At 42.8% G+C, this 20570-nt stretch overlaps 1 protein-coding gene across 2 annotated transcripts; it reads right to left on the bottom strand.

The window, feature by feature from the left end:
* Window positions 1-913: 913 nt before the first annotated feature.
* Window positions 914-19202, bottom strand: LOC135542349 (eukaryotic translation initiation factor 6-like). Of its 2 annotated transcripts, none has more exons than XM_064969256.1 (7): window positions 19095-19202; window positions 18518-18654; window positions 17441-17526; window positions 17013-17188; window positions 8184-8360; window positions 7729-7910; window positions 914-2215 (listed from the first exon to the last, which is right to left on the bottom strand). In XM_064969256.1, the coding sequence occupies exons 2-7, from the start codon at window positions 18622-18624 to the stop codon at window positions 2206-2208; spliced, it is 738 nt and encodes a 245-aa protein (XP_064825328.1). In that variant the 5' UTR covers window positions 18625-18654; window positions 19095-19202; the 3' UTR covers window positions 914-2205. The 2 variants fall into 2 exon arrangements, with proteins under 2 accessions (XP_064825328.1, XP_064825329.1); XM_064969257.1 differs by lacking the exon at window positions 19095-19202 and adding an exon at window positions 19041-19059.
* Between the last annotated feature and the right edge of the window lie 1368 nt (window positions 19203-20570).

Below are 20570 nucleotides of genomic sequence, written 5' to 3'. Positions count from 1 at the left end.
ACAACCACGTTTTGAAATTGCATACAGCCTGGGGGTGTATGCAAATGTCAGAGTAAAATGGGGACTCGGACAGTTCCCAAAAACAATTTAAAAAATGTATATATAAACTGGGTCGAGGGCACCCTGCTGCCCTAAGCGACCAATAAGGTCATTTATTCCTGCCTTACTTCATTGTTAAATTAGAGTCATGAGTCACCAGACCTGATCACAGAGATGCTAAATCTACTCTAAAATTTGAGGTATTGGTGCCTCTACAGCCTAAATGGGCCACTTTGATGTGAGTGGGTGCCACAAAAAAATGTAACTCATCATGAGGGGCCCTAAGCGAAAAAATGTTGGGCACCTGGCACGCAAAACATTTTAGCAGCCCACCCCCCCTTTGACAGAGGACAAAACAAGTTTTAGAGTACATTTCCTGTAGTACATATTTTGCCATAGGGCGTAGAGAAAATGTTGCAGTTTTAAAGCGAGTTTTCTGCAATTCTACACGTTGCCATGGGGCGGAGAGAAACATTTGCAGTTATGAACCCCGACAGAGTCCCCACCACCCCAACATTTTTGTTTGCTTGGAAATTGATCGCAGATCCCAATCCAGACTTTAGGGCATTTCAGACAGCTGAAGAATGTGTTTTATGATTGATTACATTTAGCTTCTTGTGTATATTATATTTTGATGTGTATTGTGTTATATAGGGCTTATGACAAATACCTTTGTCTCAACTTTGACTTCATCCAAATAAAAAAATAAAATGCAAAAATGAACATGTTATTCACTCCAAACTGTTGCAGTACTAGGAGTGGGTCTAAAGAGCTTTTCCAGAGTAATGCATATTGATGCATTCTTAGTACATGACATTTACTCACAAATTACTGCCAATAGCTTAGTGTTAAGGAATGTGCTGCATGCATATGGTAAAGAAGCTATAATACTTTATAGTGCATTACATAATGTACAAATTAAATGTCACTGTACTGGGAGTGGGTCTAAAAAAAACTAAAGAAAGTCATGTGTTTTCGATGTAAGTTGTCAGCAGAGGGCACCAAATACCCATGTAGGTGAACAGGGGAGAGTAAAAAAAAACAACCTTTATCAAACCATATCACTGAAGTTCAGCGCTATAGTGCAATTTCCAATAGCGCTAACTTATGCAGTCTCCACGAACATGGAAAGATTACCTTTAAATTTCAATCATGCTATAACGCTGATCTTCGGCGCAAACGATTCAATCCAGCCCTAAAATAATGTCATCACTCAAAGGTTTGACCACAACCAAAGTCTCATTCAAGGTAAGAAAATCAAAGATCAATTGTCAATAAGAAACAGATAGTGTGACAAATACAACATGATCTTATATGGTAATCCATTTTTTGTATATTGCAAAAAATCAGCAGGGAATATCTCCACATCTCAACCACGTGTTTACCATGCAAGACTTAACTGTAATTGATTTGCAGACAAACTTAATGTACATTTTCCATTTCACATTGGGAACATTAACATTTTTCTAGTTTCCCACAGCAAGGAAACCACCTTAACACCAGTTTCAAAATGATGAACGAAAACCTGGCATTCAAATTTTACATTTTATGATGCTGTTTTACAGAAAAATCGACATTTCAATAACCAAACATGGTAATTGGACAAAGTTAGAGATTTTCCAGGACTTATGAAAGTAACCAAAAGTAGTCCCCGAAAATTGCATACTACATATCACATACAGTGCATTCGGAAAATTCAGATCCTTGACTTTTTCCACATTGTTAACTTTATAGCCTTAATCTAAAATGGATTAAATAGTATTCCCCCCTCATCAATCTACAGATGAGGGGGGAATCAATCGAGAACTCCAATTGCTAGGGTGCTGGCCCATATGGGGGAACATGTAAGGAAAATGGTGCAGCACACCTTCAAGAAAAGTCACTTTCAAACTAAGGATTACATGGCTAATTGAGGTAAGAAAGTATTCTTCTCATATATTATGCATGATCTACACATTGACACATCCAGCCCAAAGCGGGAGGTTTAAAAAATAATTTCCTAGTACCGGAGCATCTCTTTAAGGAATTGGGAAGTCTAGCATTGACATACCATACAAATTTCCAATGCTAAACGTGGAAGGTGTTAACCATATCAAATGACAGCAAGTGTTCTGCAACAGATTTTCAGGGATGACTTAAACCTTTCATTGAAGGCAGAATGGCATCTTATGCGAGGCTGAAAGAGAGAAATAATTTTATATTAGAAATGATGCTGCAGCAGTATAGCATTTTATCTGCACTGGTAATTGAATGTCTGAAAGTCTATCAGCATCTTAATGTTATTTTATAACTTCACATTGAATAACGATATCCCAAGTATAAATGCAGTATTGTACACACACTTAAGAGTAACTGACACTTTTGACCTACTGTGCAGAAATGAAACAAACCGATAATGTCTAATAAATCGGTCAAAAATATAACATTTGCCATATATGCTTCAAAATCAAATTGGAGGTTTAAAACTAGGTTCCATCACTCGCCTCGTAGGTTTATTGTTAGCAGAATTATATGGATGCAGTCACTGCATGATTAATAAAATTCACTAATAAATCACCAGGTAGTCAAAAAAATATTGCTATCAGGTTGTACATTTTCACAGCTAGTACATTTTCTGCTGCTTCCAGCCATTCAGACGATGCACCGTTTCAGTTTCACTTACTCAACATCTTGGACAAAAACAGATGAAAAAAAAAGCAGTGATTGGGAATCAACACAGTCAGTCTTTCTATGCAGTACGTGATTAAGGTTCTAGTTTAGGAGTTCCCAACCTTGGGTGCGCCAATGTTTTGTGGGGCGGGTCAGGTCTTTCCTTGATTTGAGGGGTAAAAAATATATACTTTACAGTTTGCGATTGTTTATACCGATCTAAAACAATGCATAAATACGTTATGCTTTATGCTAGAAAAAAGCTATAACATGCCAGGGGAAGACACTACTGATGAACATGGGAATATCTTTGATTTGTCTCCATGACATTTAGAAGCTGAGCTACAACCTTCTTTAGAAGGAGCCAAAGAAATTGGACTTTGCTTGGGAAGTAATCTTATACAATGTGTGACTGTCCCTATCAATTGATCAAATCACTTTCTGTAAAAGAGAATATGTATAAAAACAAAATCAAGCTGGTGTTGTATTTAATATAGGTAGGGTGTTGGGTGACACGACAAACAAATGGAAGTTATGTGAGAAGAAAAAAACAGCAGTTAAATCAGTTTTCACTAAATGTCAATGTGGTTGTCAAAATACATAAATAAGTGACAGTTGTTTCCCATTTATAAAAATTCTAATACGGTTTTGATATTTACTCAATATGAGTCAAATGTAAAGTAAGTGCTGCGCAAAGAACATTAAAATCTGCGGGACAGCCCTTTTTGTCAAACCCGCGGTCTTCATATTTGCTCTTTGTGAAGGGTATTCCAGTAAGACTGATGTGACACTATCGCCATGAAGTATGGGAAAGTCCTGAGGGTGTTTCACGGCCATCGGACATCTTTTGACTGGAATCATTCCGATTTTTCAGACACACGAAAAAAAAACAGCAGCAGTTACAAAGTAAAGCTTCATAGCTACGTTTTGATGAATGGGTTGTCAGGGATTGGTCCAAATTCACATTTCACAGTGACTATCTGGTGTGACCACCATTTGCCTCATGCAGCGCGACATCTCCGCATAGAGTTTATCAGGCTGTGGAATGTTGTCCCACTCCTCTTCAATGGCTGGGCGAAGTTGCTGGATATTGTCGGGAACTGGAATACGCTGTCAATCCAGAGCATCCTGAAGTTGCTCAATGGGTGACATGTCTGGTGAGTATGCAGGCCATGGAAGAACTGGGACATTTCTCAGCTTCCAGGAAATGTGTACAGATCCTTGTGACATGCATTACCATGCTGAAACATGAGGCGGATGAATGGCGCGACAATGAGCATCAGGATCGTCACGGTAAGTCTGTGCATTCAAATTGCAATCGATAAAATGCAATAGTGTTAATTGTCCGTAGCTCATGCCTGCCCATACCATAACCCCACAGACACCATGAGGGACACTGTTCACAACGCTGACATAGGCAAGCTGCTCTCCCACACAATACCATACACACGGTCTGCGGTTGAGGCCAGTTGGAAATACTGCCAAATTCTATAAAACGAAGTTGGAGGCGGCTTATGATAGAGAAAGTAACATTCACTTCTCTGGTAATAGCTCTGGTGGACATTCCTGCAGTCAGCATACCAAGTGCACACTCCCTCAAAACTTGAGACATCTGTAGCATTGTGTTGCGTGACCTTTTATTGTTCCGAGCACAAGGTGCACCTGTGTAACGATGATGCTGTTTAATCAGCTTCTTGATATGCCATACCTGTCAGATGGATGATTATCTTGGAAAATGAGAAATGCTCACTAACAGGGATGTAAACAAATTTGTGCACATTTTAGAGAAATACGCTTTTTGAAGCATATGGAACATTTCTGGGATCTTTTATTTCAGCTCATGTTGCGGTTATTTTTTTGTTCAGTATAGAATTTTCACAAATTCCAGACTCCATGTAATTTCTAAACATCCTATGAATTTATAAAAACAGGAAAAGTAGCGCATCTATGTGCTTACTGGTCACACAATGTGTAATTCTTCCCGAGGGTGTATATCAGGGATACTCAACTACAACAAATTTCCTAGGTGGCTGGATGGATATTGTAATTTATCGGTGTAGTAACAAACCCCCACATCTCAAACCTCGCCCCTCGTTGGCAGAGAGAACATTGTGCCATTTTAAAGCTAATTTCCTGAGATTCTACACATTGTCCCATGTCTTGTGTGGTCATATGATACCCGAGTGACTCAACAAAATCAAAATGGGGTCCACTTGGGGTCGAGGCCCCTGGACAAAATCCGGCCATGATGAACTACAAAGTTTAGATAGATAGGTAAGTTAGGCTAACCAGCTAACATGGATTAATAGTTAATCAACTGGATATTTCTGATAGAGATCTAAGGTCTTTCAGTGAATGGACAGAGAAACTGGGGCTGCAAGCAGCCTAGTGGTTAGAGCGTTAGACTAGTAATCGAAAGGCTCTCTCTGATTTGGTCCTGCCATACATACCTACATGTACGCTATGGTCACAAGCCTCCTAATTGTCCCTAGAATTTCTAAGCCAAACAGCTGGAGGCAGGGCTTTCTCCAAGAGCTCCATTTTTATGGAATGGTCTGCCAACCCATGTGAGAGACGCAGACTTGGTCTCAACCTTTAAGTCTTTACTGAAGACTCATCTCTTCAGTGGGTCATATGATTGAGTGTCGTCTGGCCCAGGAGTGTGAAGGTGAACGGAAAGGCTCTGGAGCAACGAACCGCCCTTGCCGTCTCTGCCTGGCCGGTTCCCCTCTTTCCACTGGGATTCTCTGCCTCTAACCCTATTACAGGGGCTGAGTCACTTGCTTACTGGTGCTCTTTCTTGCCGTCCCTAGGAGGGGTGCGTCACTTGAGTGGTTGAGTCACTGATGTGATCTTCCTGTCTGGGTTGGCCCCCCCCCCTTCGGTTGTGCCGTTGCGGAGATCTTTGTGGTCTATACTCGGCCTTGTCTCAGGATGGTAAGTTGGTGGTTGAAGATATCCCTCTGACCCCTCCTGTCTCAGCCTCCAGTATTTATGCTGCAGTAGTTTGTGTCGGGGGGCTAGGGTCAGTTTGATATATCTGGAGTACTTCTCCTGTCTTATCTGGTGTCCGTTGTGAATTTAAGTATGCTCTCTATAATTCTCTCTTTCGGAGGACCTGAACCCTAGGACCATGCCTCAGGACTACCTGGCATGATGTCTCCTTGCTGTCCCCAGTCCACCTGGCTATGCTGCTGCTCCAGTTTCAACTGTTCTGCCTGCTGCTATGGAATCCTGACCTGTTCACCGGACGTGCTACCTGTCCCAGACCTGCTGTTTTCAACTCTCTAGAGACAGCAGGAGTGGTAGAGATACTCTTAATGATCGTCTATGAAAAGCCAACTGACATTTACTTTTGAGGTGCTGACTTGCTGAACCCTTGACAACTACTGTGATTATTATTATCTGACCACGCTGGTCATTTATGAACATCTTGGCCATGTTCTGTTATAATCTCCACCCGGCACAGCCAAAAGAGGACTGGCCATCCCTCATAGCCTGGTTTCTTCCTATGTTTTAGCCTTTCTAGGGAGTTTTTTTTAGCCACCGTGCTTCTACACCTGCATTGCTTGCTGTTTGGGGTTTTAGGCTGGGTTTCTGCACAGCACTTTGAGATATCAGCTGATGCATGAAGGGCTATATAAATAAATTGGATTTTGTTTTGATCGAATCCCCGAGCTGACAAGGTAAAAATCTGTCTTTCTGCCCGAACAAGGCAGTTTACCCACTGTTCCTAGGCAGTCATTGTCAATAAGAATTTGTTCTTAACTGACCTGCCTAGTTAAATAATGGTTAAATTAAAAACTTCCCATGCACTACCAAATTTCAGAATTGCACCTTGTGCATTCTACTATTACAACTGTCAACGGCAGTAAGATGAAAGCCCGACATTTCCAAAAATAAATATATATAAATTGGGACCCGCATTGACCCTGTTCTGGGTCCGGATCTGTACCACGGTCCGCCTGTGAGTCTGGTTATATGAATCATTTTAATATGATTTAATAGTGCTAAAAACAGTGACAGTTCCTCTTTAAGTGTAAAAAAGATAAATCGTTTTTCTGAAGACTTCTGTGCTTTCTGAAAAATACCTCCCCAAAAACCAACAAAGGTGATTTGTTACGTCATCAGCCGCAACCCAGAAATGTTTGGCCTACAGCCCCATTTTGATATCAGAAAATGTTAATGTGCTCAAAGGTCATGAAGTTGACTGGATGTTTCTGCAGTTCTTCAACAACTTCAAAGTGCAGCCATCGCCTGCATTGTGGGAGGCTCTATTGTCAACCAATCATTAGGTTGTTTTTGTTTGACCCACACGAACATGACCAAAGATGTGACTGAAACAGGAACCAACTTTGCTGCAATTCATGTATACAATGGATATGGATTTTTTGTTGTTGTAGGATACACACATGATTTCAGTTAGTCTGTGTTATGGAGGATAGAGCTATATGCTTTTGTTTTCTAAAAGTTGAATTATATAATGGCACTACTTTGACACTGCCATGTTGATCTGAGCCTTGCCGTTTGAAAAACACAACAGTGGCCGACTAAGTTGTCGCAGATGCACCTCCCCCGACTTCACTAATTTACTTTTGTCTAGTTGGCTGAGTTCGCCTAACAAGTCAAAAGCCCTCATTGTCTGGTAAATCACATAATAAGAGGTGAAAAGGAGGCTGTATGGCAACTTTAATAGCCTAGTCAGAAAATACATTCAGTCTAGGGTTGAACACAGCTGAACGTGAGCAAATTGCTCATGGTTTTATGAAAGTCGGATCTCTAAAGGGATGAAAGCAGGGGCCTCAAACATACAGCCCCAAGGGCCGAATGCTGCTTCAAAAACGAAAAGCCACGCGCTGTGACATAAGACGACTTTGCATTATAAATGGATGGAGTGACTTTGCCTGTCTCTCGGGCTGAATCTTAACCCTGCCTTTTCAGGTCATACATAGATTTTTTTTGTGAAAAAAGGAAATGAAGCAACCTCTAGATGATGCCTAAAATTTGTGAGTTCTCATTGTGTCAGAAGTGATCACTCACCTGTCAATTAGAGAGTCTCTCATCGTGGTAGCGATTGCACTGGGCTGCGCCTCGCTCAGTCTGAACACACTCTCAATGACGGACAGCTCTGTGCTGGTGGTGTCCAGCCCAGTGAAGGCACACCAGTCATTTACCACCATCCCTGCAGCGATGACCTCGCTACCACGGTTCACTGTTCCAGCCTGTGGAGTGCCAGAGAGGGGGAGATTTGGGAACAACTCAAGAACTCAGCAACAACTTGATGCTATGTGCCCCCCTGGGCACTTAAGTAGATCAAAAACAAAAATGTAAAGAATATGGAGAAATTTTCCACTTTGCCTATCAGAGGGCAGGGTAGATCTATTACCACATTGCTTATATGTATCAGATTGATTCAGATCCACATGAGCCTTGCGGTCGGGGCTAGGGACAATGTACAAATGAGCATAAGCACCACTATGACAACTACCGCTCACCACCAGAGGCACTTGGAGTAGGGAGGAGAGCTCATCCTGGTCTTCTATGGAGGTTTTGGGGTGTACCAGTCCCCCCTGATTGCTGAAGGCACAGTAGCTCCCCACTAGAACTTGCTCTGCTACTGTCTGACGGAACACCTCCACCTTCAGACTGTCCGCCAGGATCTCCTCAGTCTCCTAAACAAACATGGGAAGTGTGTTAACATCACCTACATCAGACAACGTACTAGGGATGAGCATAAAAAAATAATGTGAAGGAAATTTGTCAATTGAAATGCATTACGCCCTTATCTATGGACTAAGGCATGGTCAAAGGTACTGCATCGCAGTGTTGCGGCATCAATACAGCCTGGGGTTTGATCCCAGGCTGTGTCGTTCCCGGGAGTCTGACAGCGAGGTGCAAAATTGACCCAGCATCATCCGTGTTAGGGGAGGGTTTGGCCAGGGTGGCTTTACTTGGCTCATCGTGCTCTAGTGACTCCTTGTCGCGGGCCAGTGCGCTTGCAGGCTGATTACGGTCGTCAGTTGAACAATGCAGCTGGATTACAGGTTAAGCAAGTGCTTGTTAAGAAGCGTGGCTTGGCGGGTCATGTTTCCAAGGACACATGACTTGACCTTCACCTCAACCTAGCCCATTTGGGAGTTGCAGCGATGACAAGATCGTAATCACAAAATTGAGGAGGAAAAATAGGGGGTAAAAATGATTTTAAAAATACAACTAATCAAAAACAACAAAGCTAGGGGTGTGGATCCGAAAACCAGTCAGTATCTGGTGTGATACATCTTTGCATGGTTGATCAGGCTGTTGATTGTGGCCTGTTGTCCCACTCCTCTTCAATGGCTGTGCGAAGTTGCTGGATTTTGGCTGGAACTGGAACATGCTGTTGTACACGTTGATCCAGAGCATCCCAAAAATGCTCAATGGGTGATATGTCTGGTGTGTATGCAGGCCCATGGAAGAACTGGGGGATTTTCAGCTTCCACAAATTGTGTACAGATCCTTGTGTCACGCTGAAACATTAGGCGATGGCAGCAGATGAATGGCACAACAATGAGTCTCAGGATCGTCACGGTATCTCTGCGCATTCAAATATCCATCGATAAATGCCAATTGTGTTCATTTTCTGTGGCTTATGCCTGCCCATACAATAACCGCACCACCACGGGGCACATGGTTCACAACAATGTCAGCAAACCGCTCGCCCACACACCATACACGCTGTCTACCATCTGCCCAGTACAGTTGAAACCAGGGTTCATCCATGAAGAGTACACTTCTCCAGCATGCCAGTGGCAATCGAAGGTAAGCATTTGCCCACTGAAGTCGGTTATGACCCCGAACTGCAGTCAGGTCAAGGCCCTGGTGAGGAATGGCGAGCACGCAGCTGAGCTTCCCTAAGATGGCTTTGACAGTTTGCGCAGAAATTGTTTGGTTGTGCAAACACTTAGTTTCATCAGCTGTCCGGTTGGCTGGTCTCAGACGATTATGCAGGTGAAGGTGGTGGTCCTGGGCTGGCGTGGTTACACATGGTCTGCGGTTGAGGCCGGTTGGACGTACTGCCAAATTCTCTAAAACGATGTTGAGGCAGCTTATGGTAGAGATGTGAACATTCAGTTCTCTATCAAGAGCTCTGACGGACATTTCTGCAGTACAATTGCATGCTCCCTCAACTTGAGACATCTGTGGTAGTGGTGTGACAAAGCAGCGCATCTGTGAGTGGCCTTTTATTGTCCACGGCACAAGGTACACCTGTGTAATGATCATGTTTTAATCAGCTTCTTGATATGCCACACCTGTCGGGTGGATGGATTTACCAAGGGAAAAGGAGAAATGCTCACTAACAGGGATGTAAACAATTGTGCAAAAAATTTGAGAGAAATAAGCTCTTTGTGCATATGGAAAATGGCTGGGATCTTTTATTTCAGCTCATGAAACCAACACTTTACATGTGTTTATTTTAGTTCGGTGTAGTTGGCTATTTAGCAGTCTTATGGCTTGTGGATAGATGTTCAGGAGCCTGTTGGTGTCAGACTTGATGCACCAGCACCGCTTGCCGTGCGGGGGCAGAGAACAGTCAGTCTGTGGCTTGGGTGAGTGGAGGTCTAGCGATTTTCCAGGCCTTCCTTTCAAACCGCCTGATATTGAGGTCCTAGATGGCAGGGAGCTCGGCCCCAATGATGTAGTGGGTCTAGGGTAGCGTTTCCAAACTCGTTCTGGTTTGTCGTCTTAACAGTAAAGAGCGGATTGAAATTATCAAAGCGAGATGATGTTGAATCAGCTACGTAGTGCTAGAGCAAAAAAACAAAAACAAACGTGCACCCTTTGGGGTCCCGAGGACTGTTTTGGAAACCCTGGTCTAGGGTACTTCCTGTTTGAACTTCTGCTTGTAAACAGGAACCATGAGTACAGAGTCATGATCTAATTTGCAGAATAGGGGACGAGGTATGGCCTTGTATGCTTGCTTGAGGGTAGAATAACTGATCTAGGACTTTATTGCCCCTAGTGCCGAGGGAGACGTGTTGATGAAAGTTGGACATCATGTCTTAATGACGCAGAATTATTATAATATTTATTTTTAAATCGCCGGCAACCAGAAAAGCGGCTTCTGGATGTAAGTTATCCTGCTTGTTTATAGCCTCGTACAGTTCGTTAAGTGGCAGCTTATTATTTTTCTTGTCCAGGGATGGAATGTATACAACAGTCACGATAACAGCTGACAACTCCCTTCGGATGTAGAAGGGTCGGCATTTGAACATGTATTCCAAGTCGGTGAAAAACGGGTCGGCTCTTCCACCGCGCTCAAGTCAGCACACCAGTTGATGAACTCCTCCCCCCAATTTCCTTAACTCCCCCGTCCTGTCCACATGGTGAATAAAGAATCCATCGAGTTGGATAGCCATGGGGTGTATCTTGTCCAAGAGCCATATTTCATAAAAGCAGAGAATATTGCAGTTTCAAGAGTCCCGTTGGTAGCAAATCCACGATCGGAGGTCACCCATCTTATTATCAAGTGACTGTACATTAGCCAGTAGAATTTAAGGAAGAGGTGGCTGGTTTTCCCGTCTACTTCATCTTGCCAGAATCCCCCCCCCCTTGCCTCTAACGCCAGCGTTTAGTCTTGGGTAGCCTGAAAATTGGGTCGTAATTATAGAAAGAGCCCAGGGCAGATGAGTCAAAGTCGAAATTGAGGTAAGTAAACCATCATCTTACTCTACATAGGCAAGATATTTTGCATTTATGCCTACCATTTCATAGCAGCTTGTGCACAATACTAAAATGCAGGACATTTGAGGCAAGGGGCATTTCAATATAGCTTATTCGCATTTTATGACCTATAGTCAATTAGCCGGGAGGGAGCGGTCTATGTCCCTGGAGTTGGAAACTGTCTGACAGAAGTGCATCAATGGTAGTTCTGTGTTTAATCACTCTTTATTTCATCCCTCCATCCCATTAATTTCCCCAATGACAAGCAATGTCAATATACAACAAATTGTTGCTCACTTATACCCTTTAAACATAAATCATTGGAAAGCTTCGATCCACCATACACATTTTCGTAATGTTCAGGTCAACAGAACTTTGACTTCCAGGAAACATATCAGAATTACCTGTATAAATTGCATTTAAAGGGAAACCCCGATACATGTTAAACCTGGTTGAACAAATGGGTCTGAAAGGTCATAGAATTACCATTCAAATTGTATATAATTACCTCCTCACATATAATATAACTAACATATATATATATAATATAACCAATCTCCCTAATTGTGCAATTGACAGAATCTTCAGAAATCAGCAATTCGGACAGCTTTTTGGGCAAATTCTGACCAACATTCTGTGAATAATTTAACATATTTATACATCTGGCTCATTTGGTTGAGTATTCTACATCAGTATGAACATTAAGATATTTCTGGGCATACTACAATTACATTTCACACAGGTATGGGAATGTGAAATTGTCCAATAAGACCATTGTGTTGCTTGGCGACCCTATTGGAAAAAAGTTTGTGGGGTTAGTGTGTGAATTCTATGGCCCTGTATTTACAAATCTTTATAAAACCCTGTTCCATCTCTGTGTATGCAATGTGGTACCTCTATCACCAGTTACAATCCAAAAACACCATGACATTTAATTCTATGGGTAAGCTTCCAACATTCTAACGGCAATGGCACAAGAGAGCTCAACAGCTTGTAGTCATAAAACCCGGAAATTAGTTACCTCTTGTTCATTCAGTCATCCCTATGGGAAAAATTAATGGCAAACAAAACATAAATCTCCTAAGCCTTTGTACAACAGACCTTAATTCCGGCGTTTATCCAAAAACAGCACTAATTCTCTCTATAGGCTTTGTCCAACGAACCATGTGAACCATGGCGGAGTTAGTGCTAACAAAAAGACGCCATTACAACCTCTCTGGCAGTGTAGCCTAGTGGTTAGAGCATTGGACTAGTAACCAAAAGGTTGCAAGTTCAAATCCCTGAGCTGACAAGGTACAAAATCTGTCATTCTGCCCCTGAACAGGCAGTTAACCCACTGTTCCTAGGCCGTCATTGAAAATAAGAATTTGTTCTTAACTGACTTGCCTAGTAAAATAAAGGTAAAAAAAAAAAATAGGCAATTTTTAAACAACTGTTCTCAGTTGATTATATTATACATAATTTAAAAAGGTAATTTCATGACCACTTGTCAAAAAAAGTTTAAAATGTATCAGGATTTCCTTTCTAAACGCAATTTATACTGTAATTATTAGTAGTACGCCCCAGTTTGAGAATCACTGACTTAGCCTATACTCACTGTCCATAAAGCTTATAAAAAATACTCTCATTGAATAAAAATCTAAAATTAAAGACAAATTGGCATATCAGATTTCAAATAGCCTAAATACACAGGCAAAAATGGTAAGAAGTTCAATAATAAGTATGAGTAATAACAGTATTGTTCTTGCTGAGATTAGAACACTAATTAGTCTATATTTTGGCCCATTGTAAGGGATGGGAATTGTTACGACTTATATTAGGTATTGTGGAAAAAAAAGACAAATCTCCTTAAGACACGATGACAGCCAAAATCTGCCCCTACACCCAACCTAAATGATCTTTCAATGTATTGTCCCCCACTAGAATCAGTTAAGACATATGGGTTCACAATCTGATTGGGCAAAATAATGTTCGTAATACAGTTCAACAAATCAGGTCACCCTACCAAATGTCCTGCTTAATGCTGCCTTTTCGATGTTACAGCCTAATTAATGAACCTAGTGCTAAATTGCCAATGGTGAATACAGTGCCTTGCGAAAGTATTTGGCCCCCTTGAACTTTGCGACCTTTTGCCATATTTCAGGCTTCAAACATAAAAATATAAAACTGTATTTTTTTGTGAAGAATCAATAACAAGTGGGACACAATCATGAAGTGGAAAGACATTTATTGGATATTTCAAACTTTTTTAACAAATGGATTGTGGTGGATTGGCAAGGTGGATTGTATTTATCATCATTAGTCATTTAGGTCAACATTGGATCATTCAGAGATCCTCACTGAACTTCTGGAGAGAGTTTGCTGCACTGAAAGTAAAGGGGCTGAATAATTTTGCACACCCAATTTTTCAGTTTTTGATTTGTTAAAAAAGTTTGAAATATCCAATAAATGTTGTTCCACTTCATGATTGTGTCCCACTTGTCGTTGATTCTTCACAAAAAAATACAGTTTTATATCTTTATGTTTGAAGCCTGAAATGTGGCAAAAGGTCGCAAAGTTCAAGGAGGCCGAATACTTTCGCAAGGCACTGTACATTGCCAATGGTGAATGTAGCCTATGGATTTAGGCTCATGCAAGTGAAGGATTGAATAACTAGTACCAGGCTATATTATCACATGCTGTCAAAAGGAAGGAAGTATTCTGCGACAGGGACAGTAGTGACAGCAAATGCATTTGTTGACAATTATGTTTGGGGCGGCAGGGTAGCCTAGTGGTTAGAGCGTTGGAATAGTAACCAGAAGGGTTCAAGTTCAAACCCCCGAGCTGACAAAGTACAAATCTGTCGTTCTGCCCCTGAATAGGCAGTGAACCCACTGTTCCTAGGCCGTCATTGAAAAAAAGAATTTGTTCTTAACTGACAAACAGTGCAGCTATTCATTTTACATTTAAGTCATTTTGCAAGGCTATCAAACAAGCTAAGCGTCAGTATAGAGACAAAGTAGAATCTCAATTCAACGGCTCAGACACAAGAGGTATGTGGCAGGCTCTACAGTCAATCACGGAATACGAAAAGAAAACCAGCCCAGTCACGGACCAGGATGTCTTGGTCCTAGGCAGACTAAATAACTTTTTTGCCCGCTTTGAGGACAATACAGTTCCACTGACACGGCCTGCAACGAAAACATGCGGACCCTCCTTCACTGCAGCCGAGGTGAGTAAAACATTTAAACGTGTTAACCCTCGCAAGGCTGCAGGCCCAGACGGCATCCCCAGCCGCGCCCTCAGAGCATGCGCAGACCAGCTGGCTGGTGTGTTTACAGACATATTCAATCAATCCCTATACCAGTCTGCTGTTCCCACATGCTTCAAGAGGGCCACCATTGTTCCTGTTCCCAAGAAAGCTAAGGTAACTGAGCTAAACGACTACCGCCCCGTAGCACTCACTTCCGTCATCATGAAGTGCTTTGAGAGACTAGTCAAGGACCATATCACCTCCACCCTACCTGACACCCTAGACCCACTCCAATTTGCTTACCGCCCAAATAGGTCCACAGACGACAATCTCAACCACACTGCCCTAACCCATCTGGACAAGAGGAATACCTATGTGAGAATGCTGTTCATCGACTAAAGCTCAGCATTTAACACCATAATACCCTCCAAACTCGTCATCAAGCTCGAGACCCTGGGTCTCGACCCCGCCCTGTGCAACTGGGTACTGGACTTCCTGACGGGCCGCCCCCAGGTGGTGAGGGTAGGCAACAACATATCCACCCCGCTGATCCTCAACACTGGGGCCCCACAAGGGTGCGTTCTGAGCCCTCTCCTGTACTCCCTGTTCACCCACGACTGCGTGGCCACGCACGCCTCCAACTCAATCATCAAGTTTGCGGATGACACAACAGTGGTAGGCTTGATTACCAGCAACGACGAGACGGCCTACAGGGAGGAGGTGAGGGCCCTCGGGGTGTGGTGTCAGGAAAATAACCTCACACTCAACGTCAACAAAACTAAGGAGATGATTGTGGACTTCAGGAAATAGCAGAGGGAACACCCCCCTATCCACATCGATGGAACAGTAGTGGAGAGGGTAGTAAGTTTTAAGTTCCTCGGCATACACATCACAGACAAACTGAATTGGTCCACCCACACAGACAGCATCGTGAAGAAGGCGCAGCAGCGCCTCTTCAACCTCAGGAGGCTGAAGAAATTTGGCTTGTCACCAAAAGCACTCACAAACTTCTACAGATGCACAACCGAGAGCATCCTGGCGGGCTGTATCACCGCCTGGTACGGCAACTGCTCCGCCCACAACCGTAAGGCTCTCCAGAAGGTAGTGAGGTCTGCACAACGCATCACCGGGGGCAAACTACCTGCCCTCCAGGACACCTACACCACCCGATGTTACAGGAAGGCCATAAAGATCATCAAGGACATCAACCACCCGAGCCACTGCCTGTTCACCCCGCTATCATCCAGAAGGCGAGGTCAGTACAGGTGCATCAAAGCTGGGACCGAGAGACTGAAAAACAGCTTCTATCTCAAGGCCATCAGACTGTTAAACAGCAACCACTAACATTGAGTGGCTGCTGCCAACACACTGTCACTGACTCAACTCCAGCCACTTTAATAATGGGAATTGATGGGAAATTATGTAAATATATCACTAGCCACTTTAAACAATGCTACCTTATATAATGTTACTTACCCTACATTATTCATCTCATATGTATACGTATATACTGTACTCTATATCATCTACTGCATCTTTATGTAATACATGTATCACTCGCCACTTTAACTATGCCACTGTTTACATACTCATCTCATATGTATATACTGTACTCGATACCATCTACTGTATCTTGCCTATGCTGCTCTGTACGATCACTCATTCATATCTTTATGTACATATTCTTTATCCCCTTACACTTGTGTATAAGACAGTAGTTTTGGAATTGTTAGTTCGATTACTTGTTGGTTATTACTGCATTGTCGGAACTAGAAGCACAAGCATTTCACTACACTCGCATTAACATCTGCTAACCATGTGTATGTGACAAATAAATTTGATTTGATTTTTTTGACTTGCCTAGTTAAATAAAGGTAAATATATATATATATATATAATTCTAAAAAATGTTCGCAAACAGCGCTACAAGTTTCCTGTGCTGCTCTTTTGACAATTGAGTTCATGAACTTTGTTCAGCTGAGAACAAACGTGCCTATCCAGTCTGCCGTCGCTGCCTTCGCCACGCTAATCATGAGGGACGTTTCTTTACGAACGCGCATCCAATCGCTTTGGTACCAGGAACCTTAATAAAATCACAAGCTTCAATCTGCTGCGGTTCACAGTGCGGGGGATCTCCCGGGTGAAGCTTCCGAGGTTACAACGCTTATGATGTAGAATTGCAGGCACAATATGCTTCCATTTCAAAGTGATTTGGAGGCACAGTTGAAAGTTGACAAACTGAATTAGAAAATAAAAGCAGTACTTTTTTCAACCCGTGAGAAATAAGTATGGCTTGGGAAGAGGGTCAAATGCGTGACTCACGCTTAATGCGTGAGAGTTGGCAGCACTGCAATCATACATGACAGAGGTGTGAGGTGTTGTTTTTTCTCACCCTGTCCAGATCAGGATGCACCAGGGCCACATAGTCATTACAGGCTATGACATTCCCCAGCGCTGAGAGCCGTTCCTCGACCCTCTGGATCTTCACCGTGTCTGGAAGACAATTCCTAATGTGCTGCAGCTCCTGATCAGTAGTGTTGTTGGGCACCAGGAGTCCATGACGATTCCCTGAATAGCAAATTTATTGTGGAAGTAGTTGAGCAGGGTTAGCTGGGCTAAGTGCAAAATTGTTTAAAATTTAGCACATTCGTTGTGACAGTCAATTATCCAAATCATTTTCAGAAAATAGAAAGTGCAGTATTGGTCTTACATAAAGCATAATTGAGTATTCCACTCTCCTGTTGAACTGATGACATTGCTTTGTGTTTCTTTGTGCACTTGCACAAAGCCTAGCTGTTTGACCTACAGAGCTATACTCACCCACACACATTCTTCCAATTATCCGACATCCTGCTATTGAGGCATGTACAACTGGGATGGTTTCTGACAACTCGCCTTCAAAGACACTGAAAACATAGATTTCATGTTACCATGACAGCAATAGAGCCCAAAAGTGGAGGTGTTCATACTCATAAAACCTAGTGGTCAAACAGGGAAATGGTTAAAATCATTTTTCACCATTCATTTTCCCCATACGGGATTTTAGAAAATGAAAACAAGGTCTGTGTTTTGTATAGGCTTAGCCTGGCGTGACGTTTTTATAACCATGTAAATCTCTCTCGGACAAGGTCACTTTTACCTTTAACTAACATTAGATATTTCATACAGAAATTCTTACCTTTGTCTTGACAATTGGAACCATTTCCCTGATTGACTGCTAGGGTATTGTGACTCATACTGTGGTACTATATGCTCATTTATAACAACATTCCCTGGAGAAAGCTGACAATACTGTATGTAAGCTTTCAATACAATTTTACTTGTCCATTTGTTATGGAATTTACTCTTATGCTCTGTCCTCTTGATCAAGACAGGTGAGTGTCCACCGCAGTGCTGATTCATGAGCGTGACTCAGAAATCAAGTTTGCTTTGAATGACAACCAACTCAAGTTGCGACAGTGCAGTAATATATGACACACAAAACCAAGTAAAGAGATGGAATAAGAATATATACATATAAATATATGGATGAGCGATATAAAATCTGTCCTTCTGCCCCTGAACAAGGCAGTTAACCCACTGTTCCCCAGTAAACAGTCTTTGTAAATAAGATTTTGTTCTTAACTGACTTGCCTAGTTAAATAAAGGTTACATTACATATATACTTTTAAATGTAAGTGCTTTAATATGTTTGGACCCCAGGAAAAGTAGCTAATGAGGACCCCTAATAAATACAAACACTGGTGCCTTTCTATTCGAAAATTAGGTTAGTATTGTCAAGGTTGGTTGAAAATAAATGTACCATCTCAAGCGAGTTAGCTGTGCCGCTGGAAGTTCGATCTGATCAGCTAACGTTAGCTCGCAAGCAACGTCTGGAAAAGATGCTACATATCTTACCTATAGAAATTCTCTGACCCACCAATTGCAACTAGGCAATATGTGTTTGTTAATTTGGCGAAGCAGCCTATTTCGTTGTTCTTCTCGAAAGATGCCCTGACAGCCATGTTGAAGTTCACAGTTGAGGAAGAACTTTCCTGAAACAAAATAAAAATACCCGTTAATATTACACCATTCCTACCTTGTTACCGTTAGCCGACTATCAATTAGTTACTTCTAGCCAAGCCTAGCACCTCAGTTAACTCTGATCTCAGTTAGCCCAATTTGCTATAATATGTACTGTAGAGTATCCATCCAAAGACTATACAACAGCTACAAACACATGACAACTACCACCCCATAATTGAAACAAATGAAGACGCAATGCATATGGCTAACGTTAGCAATCTAGCTAGTGGAGTGGAATTTGCCTCAAGTTTACAAGTTCAGTATAACGTTTACTGAACTCATTTTCAAGAAAATCCAAGACCACGGGCTGGTTCCCATACACACTATAGTTATTGAGCTAAATTTGAATGTTTACCAGATCTGTTTGACATATCGGATTAGCTATGCAAATAACAATAACTTCACCTACTCAAGGTTTGTGGCCTCAGCAAACGTGGACTTCTTATTTTTCCTCACACGTGTTCACTTCCTCGTCAACGTCATGACGTAAACCCCAACACCCGACGCAAGCCATGTGTTTGGCCCTTTCAATGCCGTGTTGAAAACTACAGGGAACTCGGAACTCTCCCGACTTCAGTAAATTCAAGACAACTGGAAACTCGGAAAAAACGAGTTTCGACACAGTCCCGTGCTCTCGTTCTCCGTGGAAGACATGAGTAAGACGTTTAAGCATGTTAACCCTCGCAAGGCTGCCGGCCCACACGACATCCCTAGCCACGTCCTCAGAGCATAGCTATCTGGAGTGTTTACGGACATATTCAATCTCTCCATATCCAAGTCTGCTGTCCCCACTTGCTTCAAGATGTCTACCATTGTTCCTGTACCCAAGAAAGCAAAGGTAACTGAACTGAATGACTATCGCTCCGTAGCACTCACGTCTGTCATCATGAAGTGCTTTGAGAGGCAAGATAAGGATCATATCACCTGCACCTTACCTGACACCCTAGACCCACTTCAATTTGCATATCTCCCCAATAGATCCCACAGACGATGCAATCCCACTGCACACTGCCCTATCCCATCTGGATAAGAGGAATACCTATGTAAGAATGCTGTTCATTGGCTATAGCTCAGCCTTCAACACCCTAGTACCCTCCAAGCTCATGATTATGCTCGGAGCCCTGTGTCTGAACCCCGCCCTGTGTAACTGGGTCATGGACTTCCTGACGGGCTGCCCCCAGATGGTGAAGGTAGGAAACAACACCTCCTCTATGTTGATCCTCAACACAGGGGCCCCACAAGGGTGCATGCTCAGCCCCCTCCTGTACTCCCTGTTCAGCAATGACTGCGTGGCCATGCACGCCTCCAACTCAATCATCAAGTTTGCGGACGACACAACAGTGGTAGGCTTGATTACCAACAACGACGAGACGGCCTACAGGGAGGAGGTGAGGGCCCTCGGAGTGTGGTGTCAGGAAAATAATCTCACACTCAACGTCAACAAAACTAAGGAGATGATTGTGGACTTCAGGAAACAGCAGAGGGAACACCCCCCTATCCACATCGATGGAACAGTAGTGGAGAGAGTAGCAAGTCTTAAGTTCCTCGGCATACACATCACAGACAAACTGAATTGGTCCACTCACACAGACAGCATCGTGAAGAAGGCGCAGCAGCGCCTCTTCAACCTCAGGAGGCTGAAGAAATTTGGCTTGTCACCAAAAGCACTCACAAACTTCTACAGAGGCACAATCGAGAGCATCCTGGTGGGCTGTATCACCGCCTGGTACGGCAACTGCTCCGCCCTCAACCGTAAGGCTCTCCAGAGGGTAGTGAGGTCTGCACAACGCATCACTGGGGGCAAACTACCTGCCCTCCAGGACACCTACACCACCCGATGTTACAGGAAGGCCATAAAGATCATCAAGGACATCAACCACCCGAG

Source organism: Oncorhynchus masou, chromosome 6, assembly GCF_036934945.1.
Source record: "Oncorhynchus masou masou isolate Uvic2021 chromosome 6, UVic_Omas_1.1, whole genome shotgun sequence".
Taxonomy (NCBI): Eukaryota; Metazoa; Chordata; class Actinopteri; order Salmoniformes; family Salmonidae; genus Oncorhynchus; species Oncorhynchus masou.
The sequence above is the reverse complement of the archived record's forward strand: the minus strand, read 5'-3'. Positions and strand labels throughout refer to the sequence as shown.

Coding starts and splice junctions, on each gene's coding strand:
- LOC135542349 (XM_064969256.1), bottom strand. CDS start 18,624: ATGGCTGTCAGGGCATCTTTCGAGAAGAACAACGAAATAGGCTGCTTC. Junction 17,527..18,517: donor GGGTCAGAGAATTTCTATAG/GTAAGATATGTA, acceptor CTATGTTTTCAG/TGTCTTTGAAGGCGAGTTGT. Junction 17,189..17,440: donor AATTGGAAGAATGTGTGTGG/GTGAGTATAGCT, acceptor TTTGCTATTCAG/GGAATCGTCATGGACTCCTG.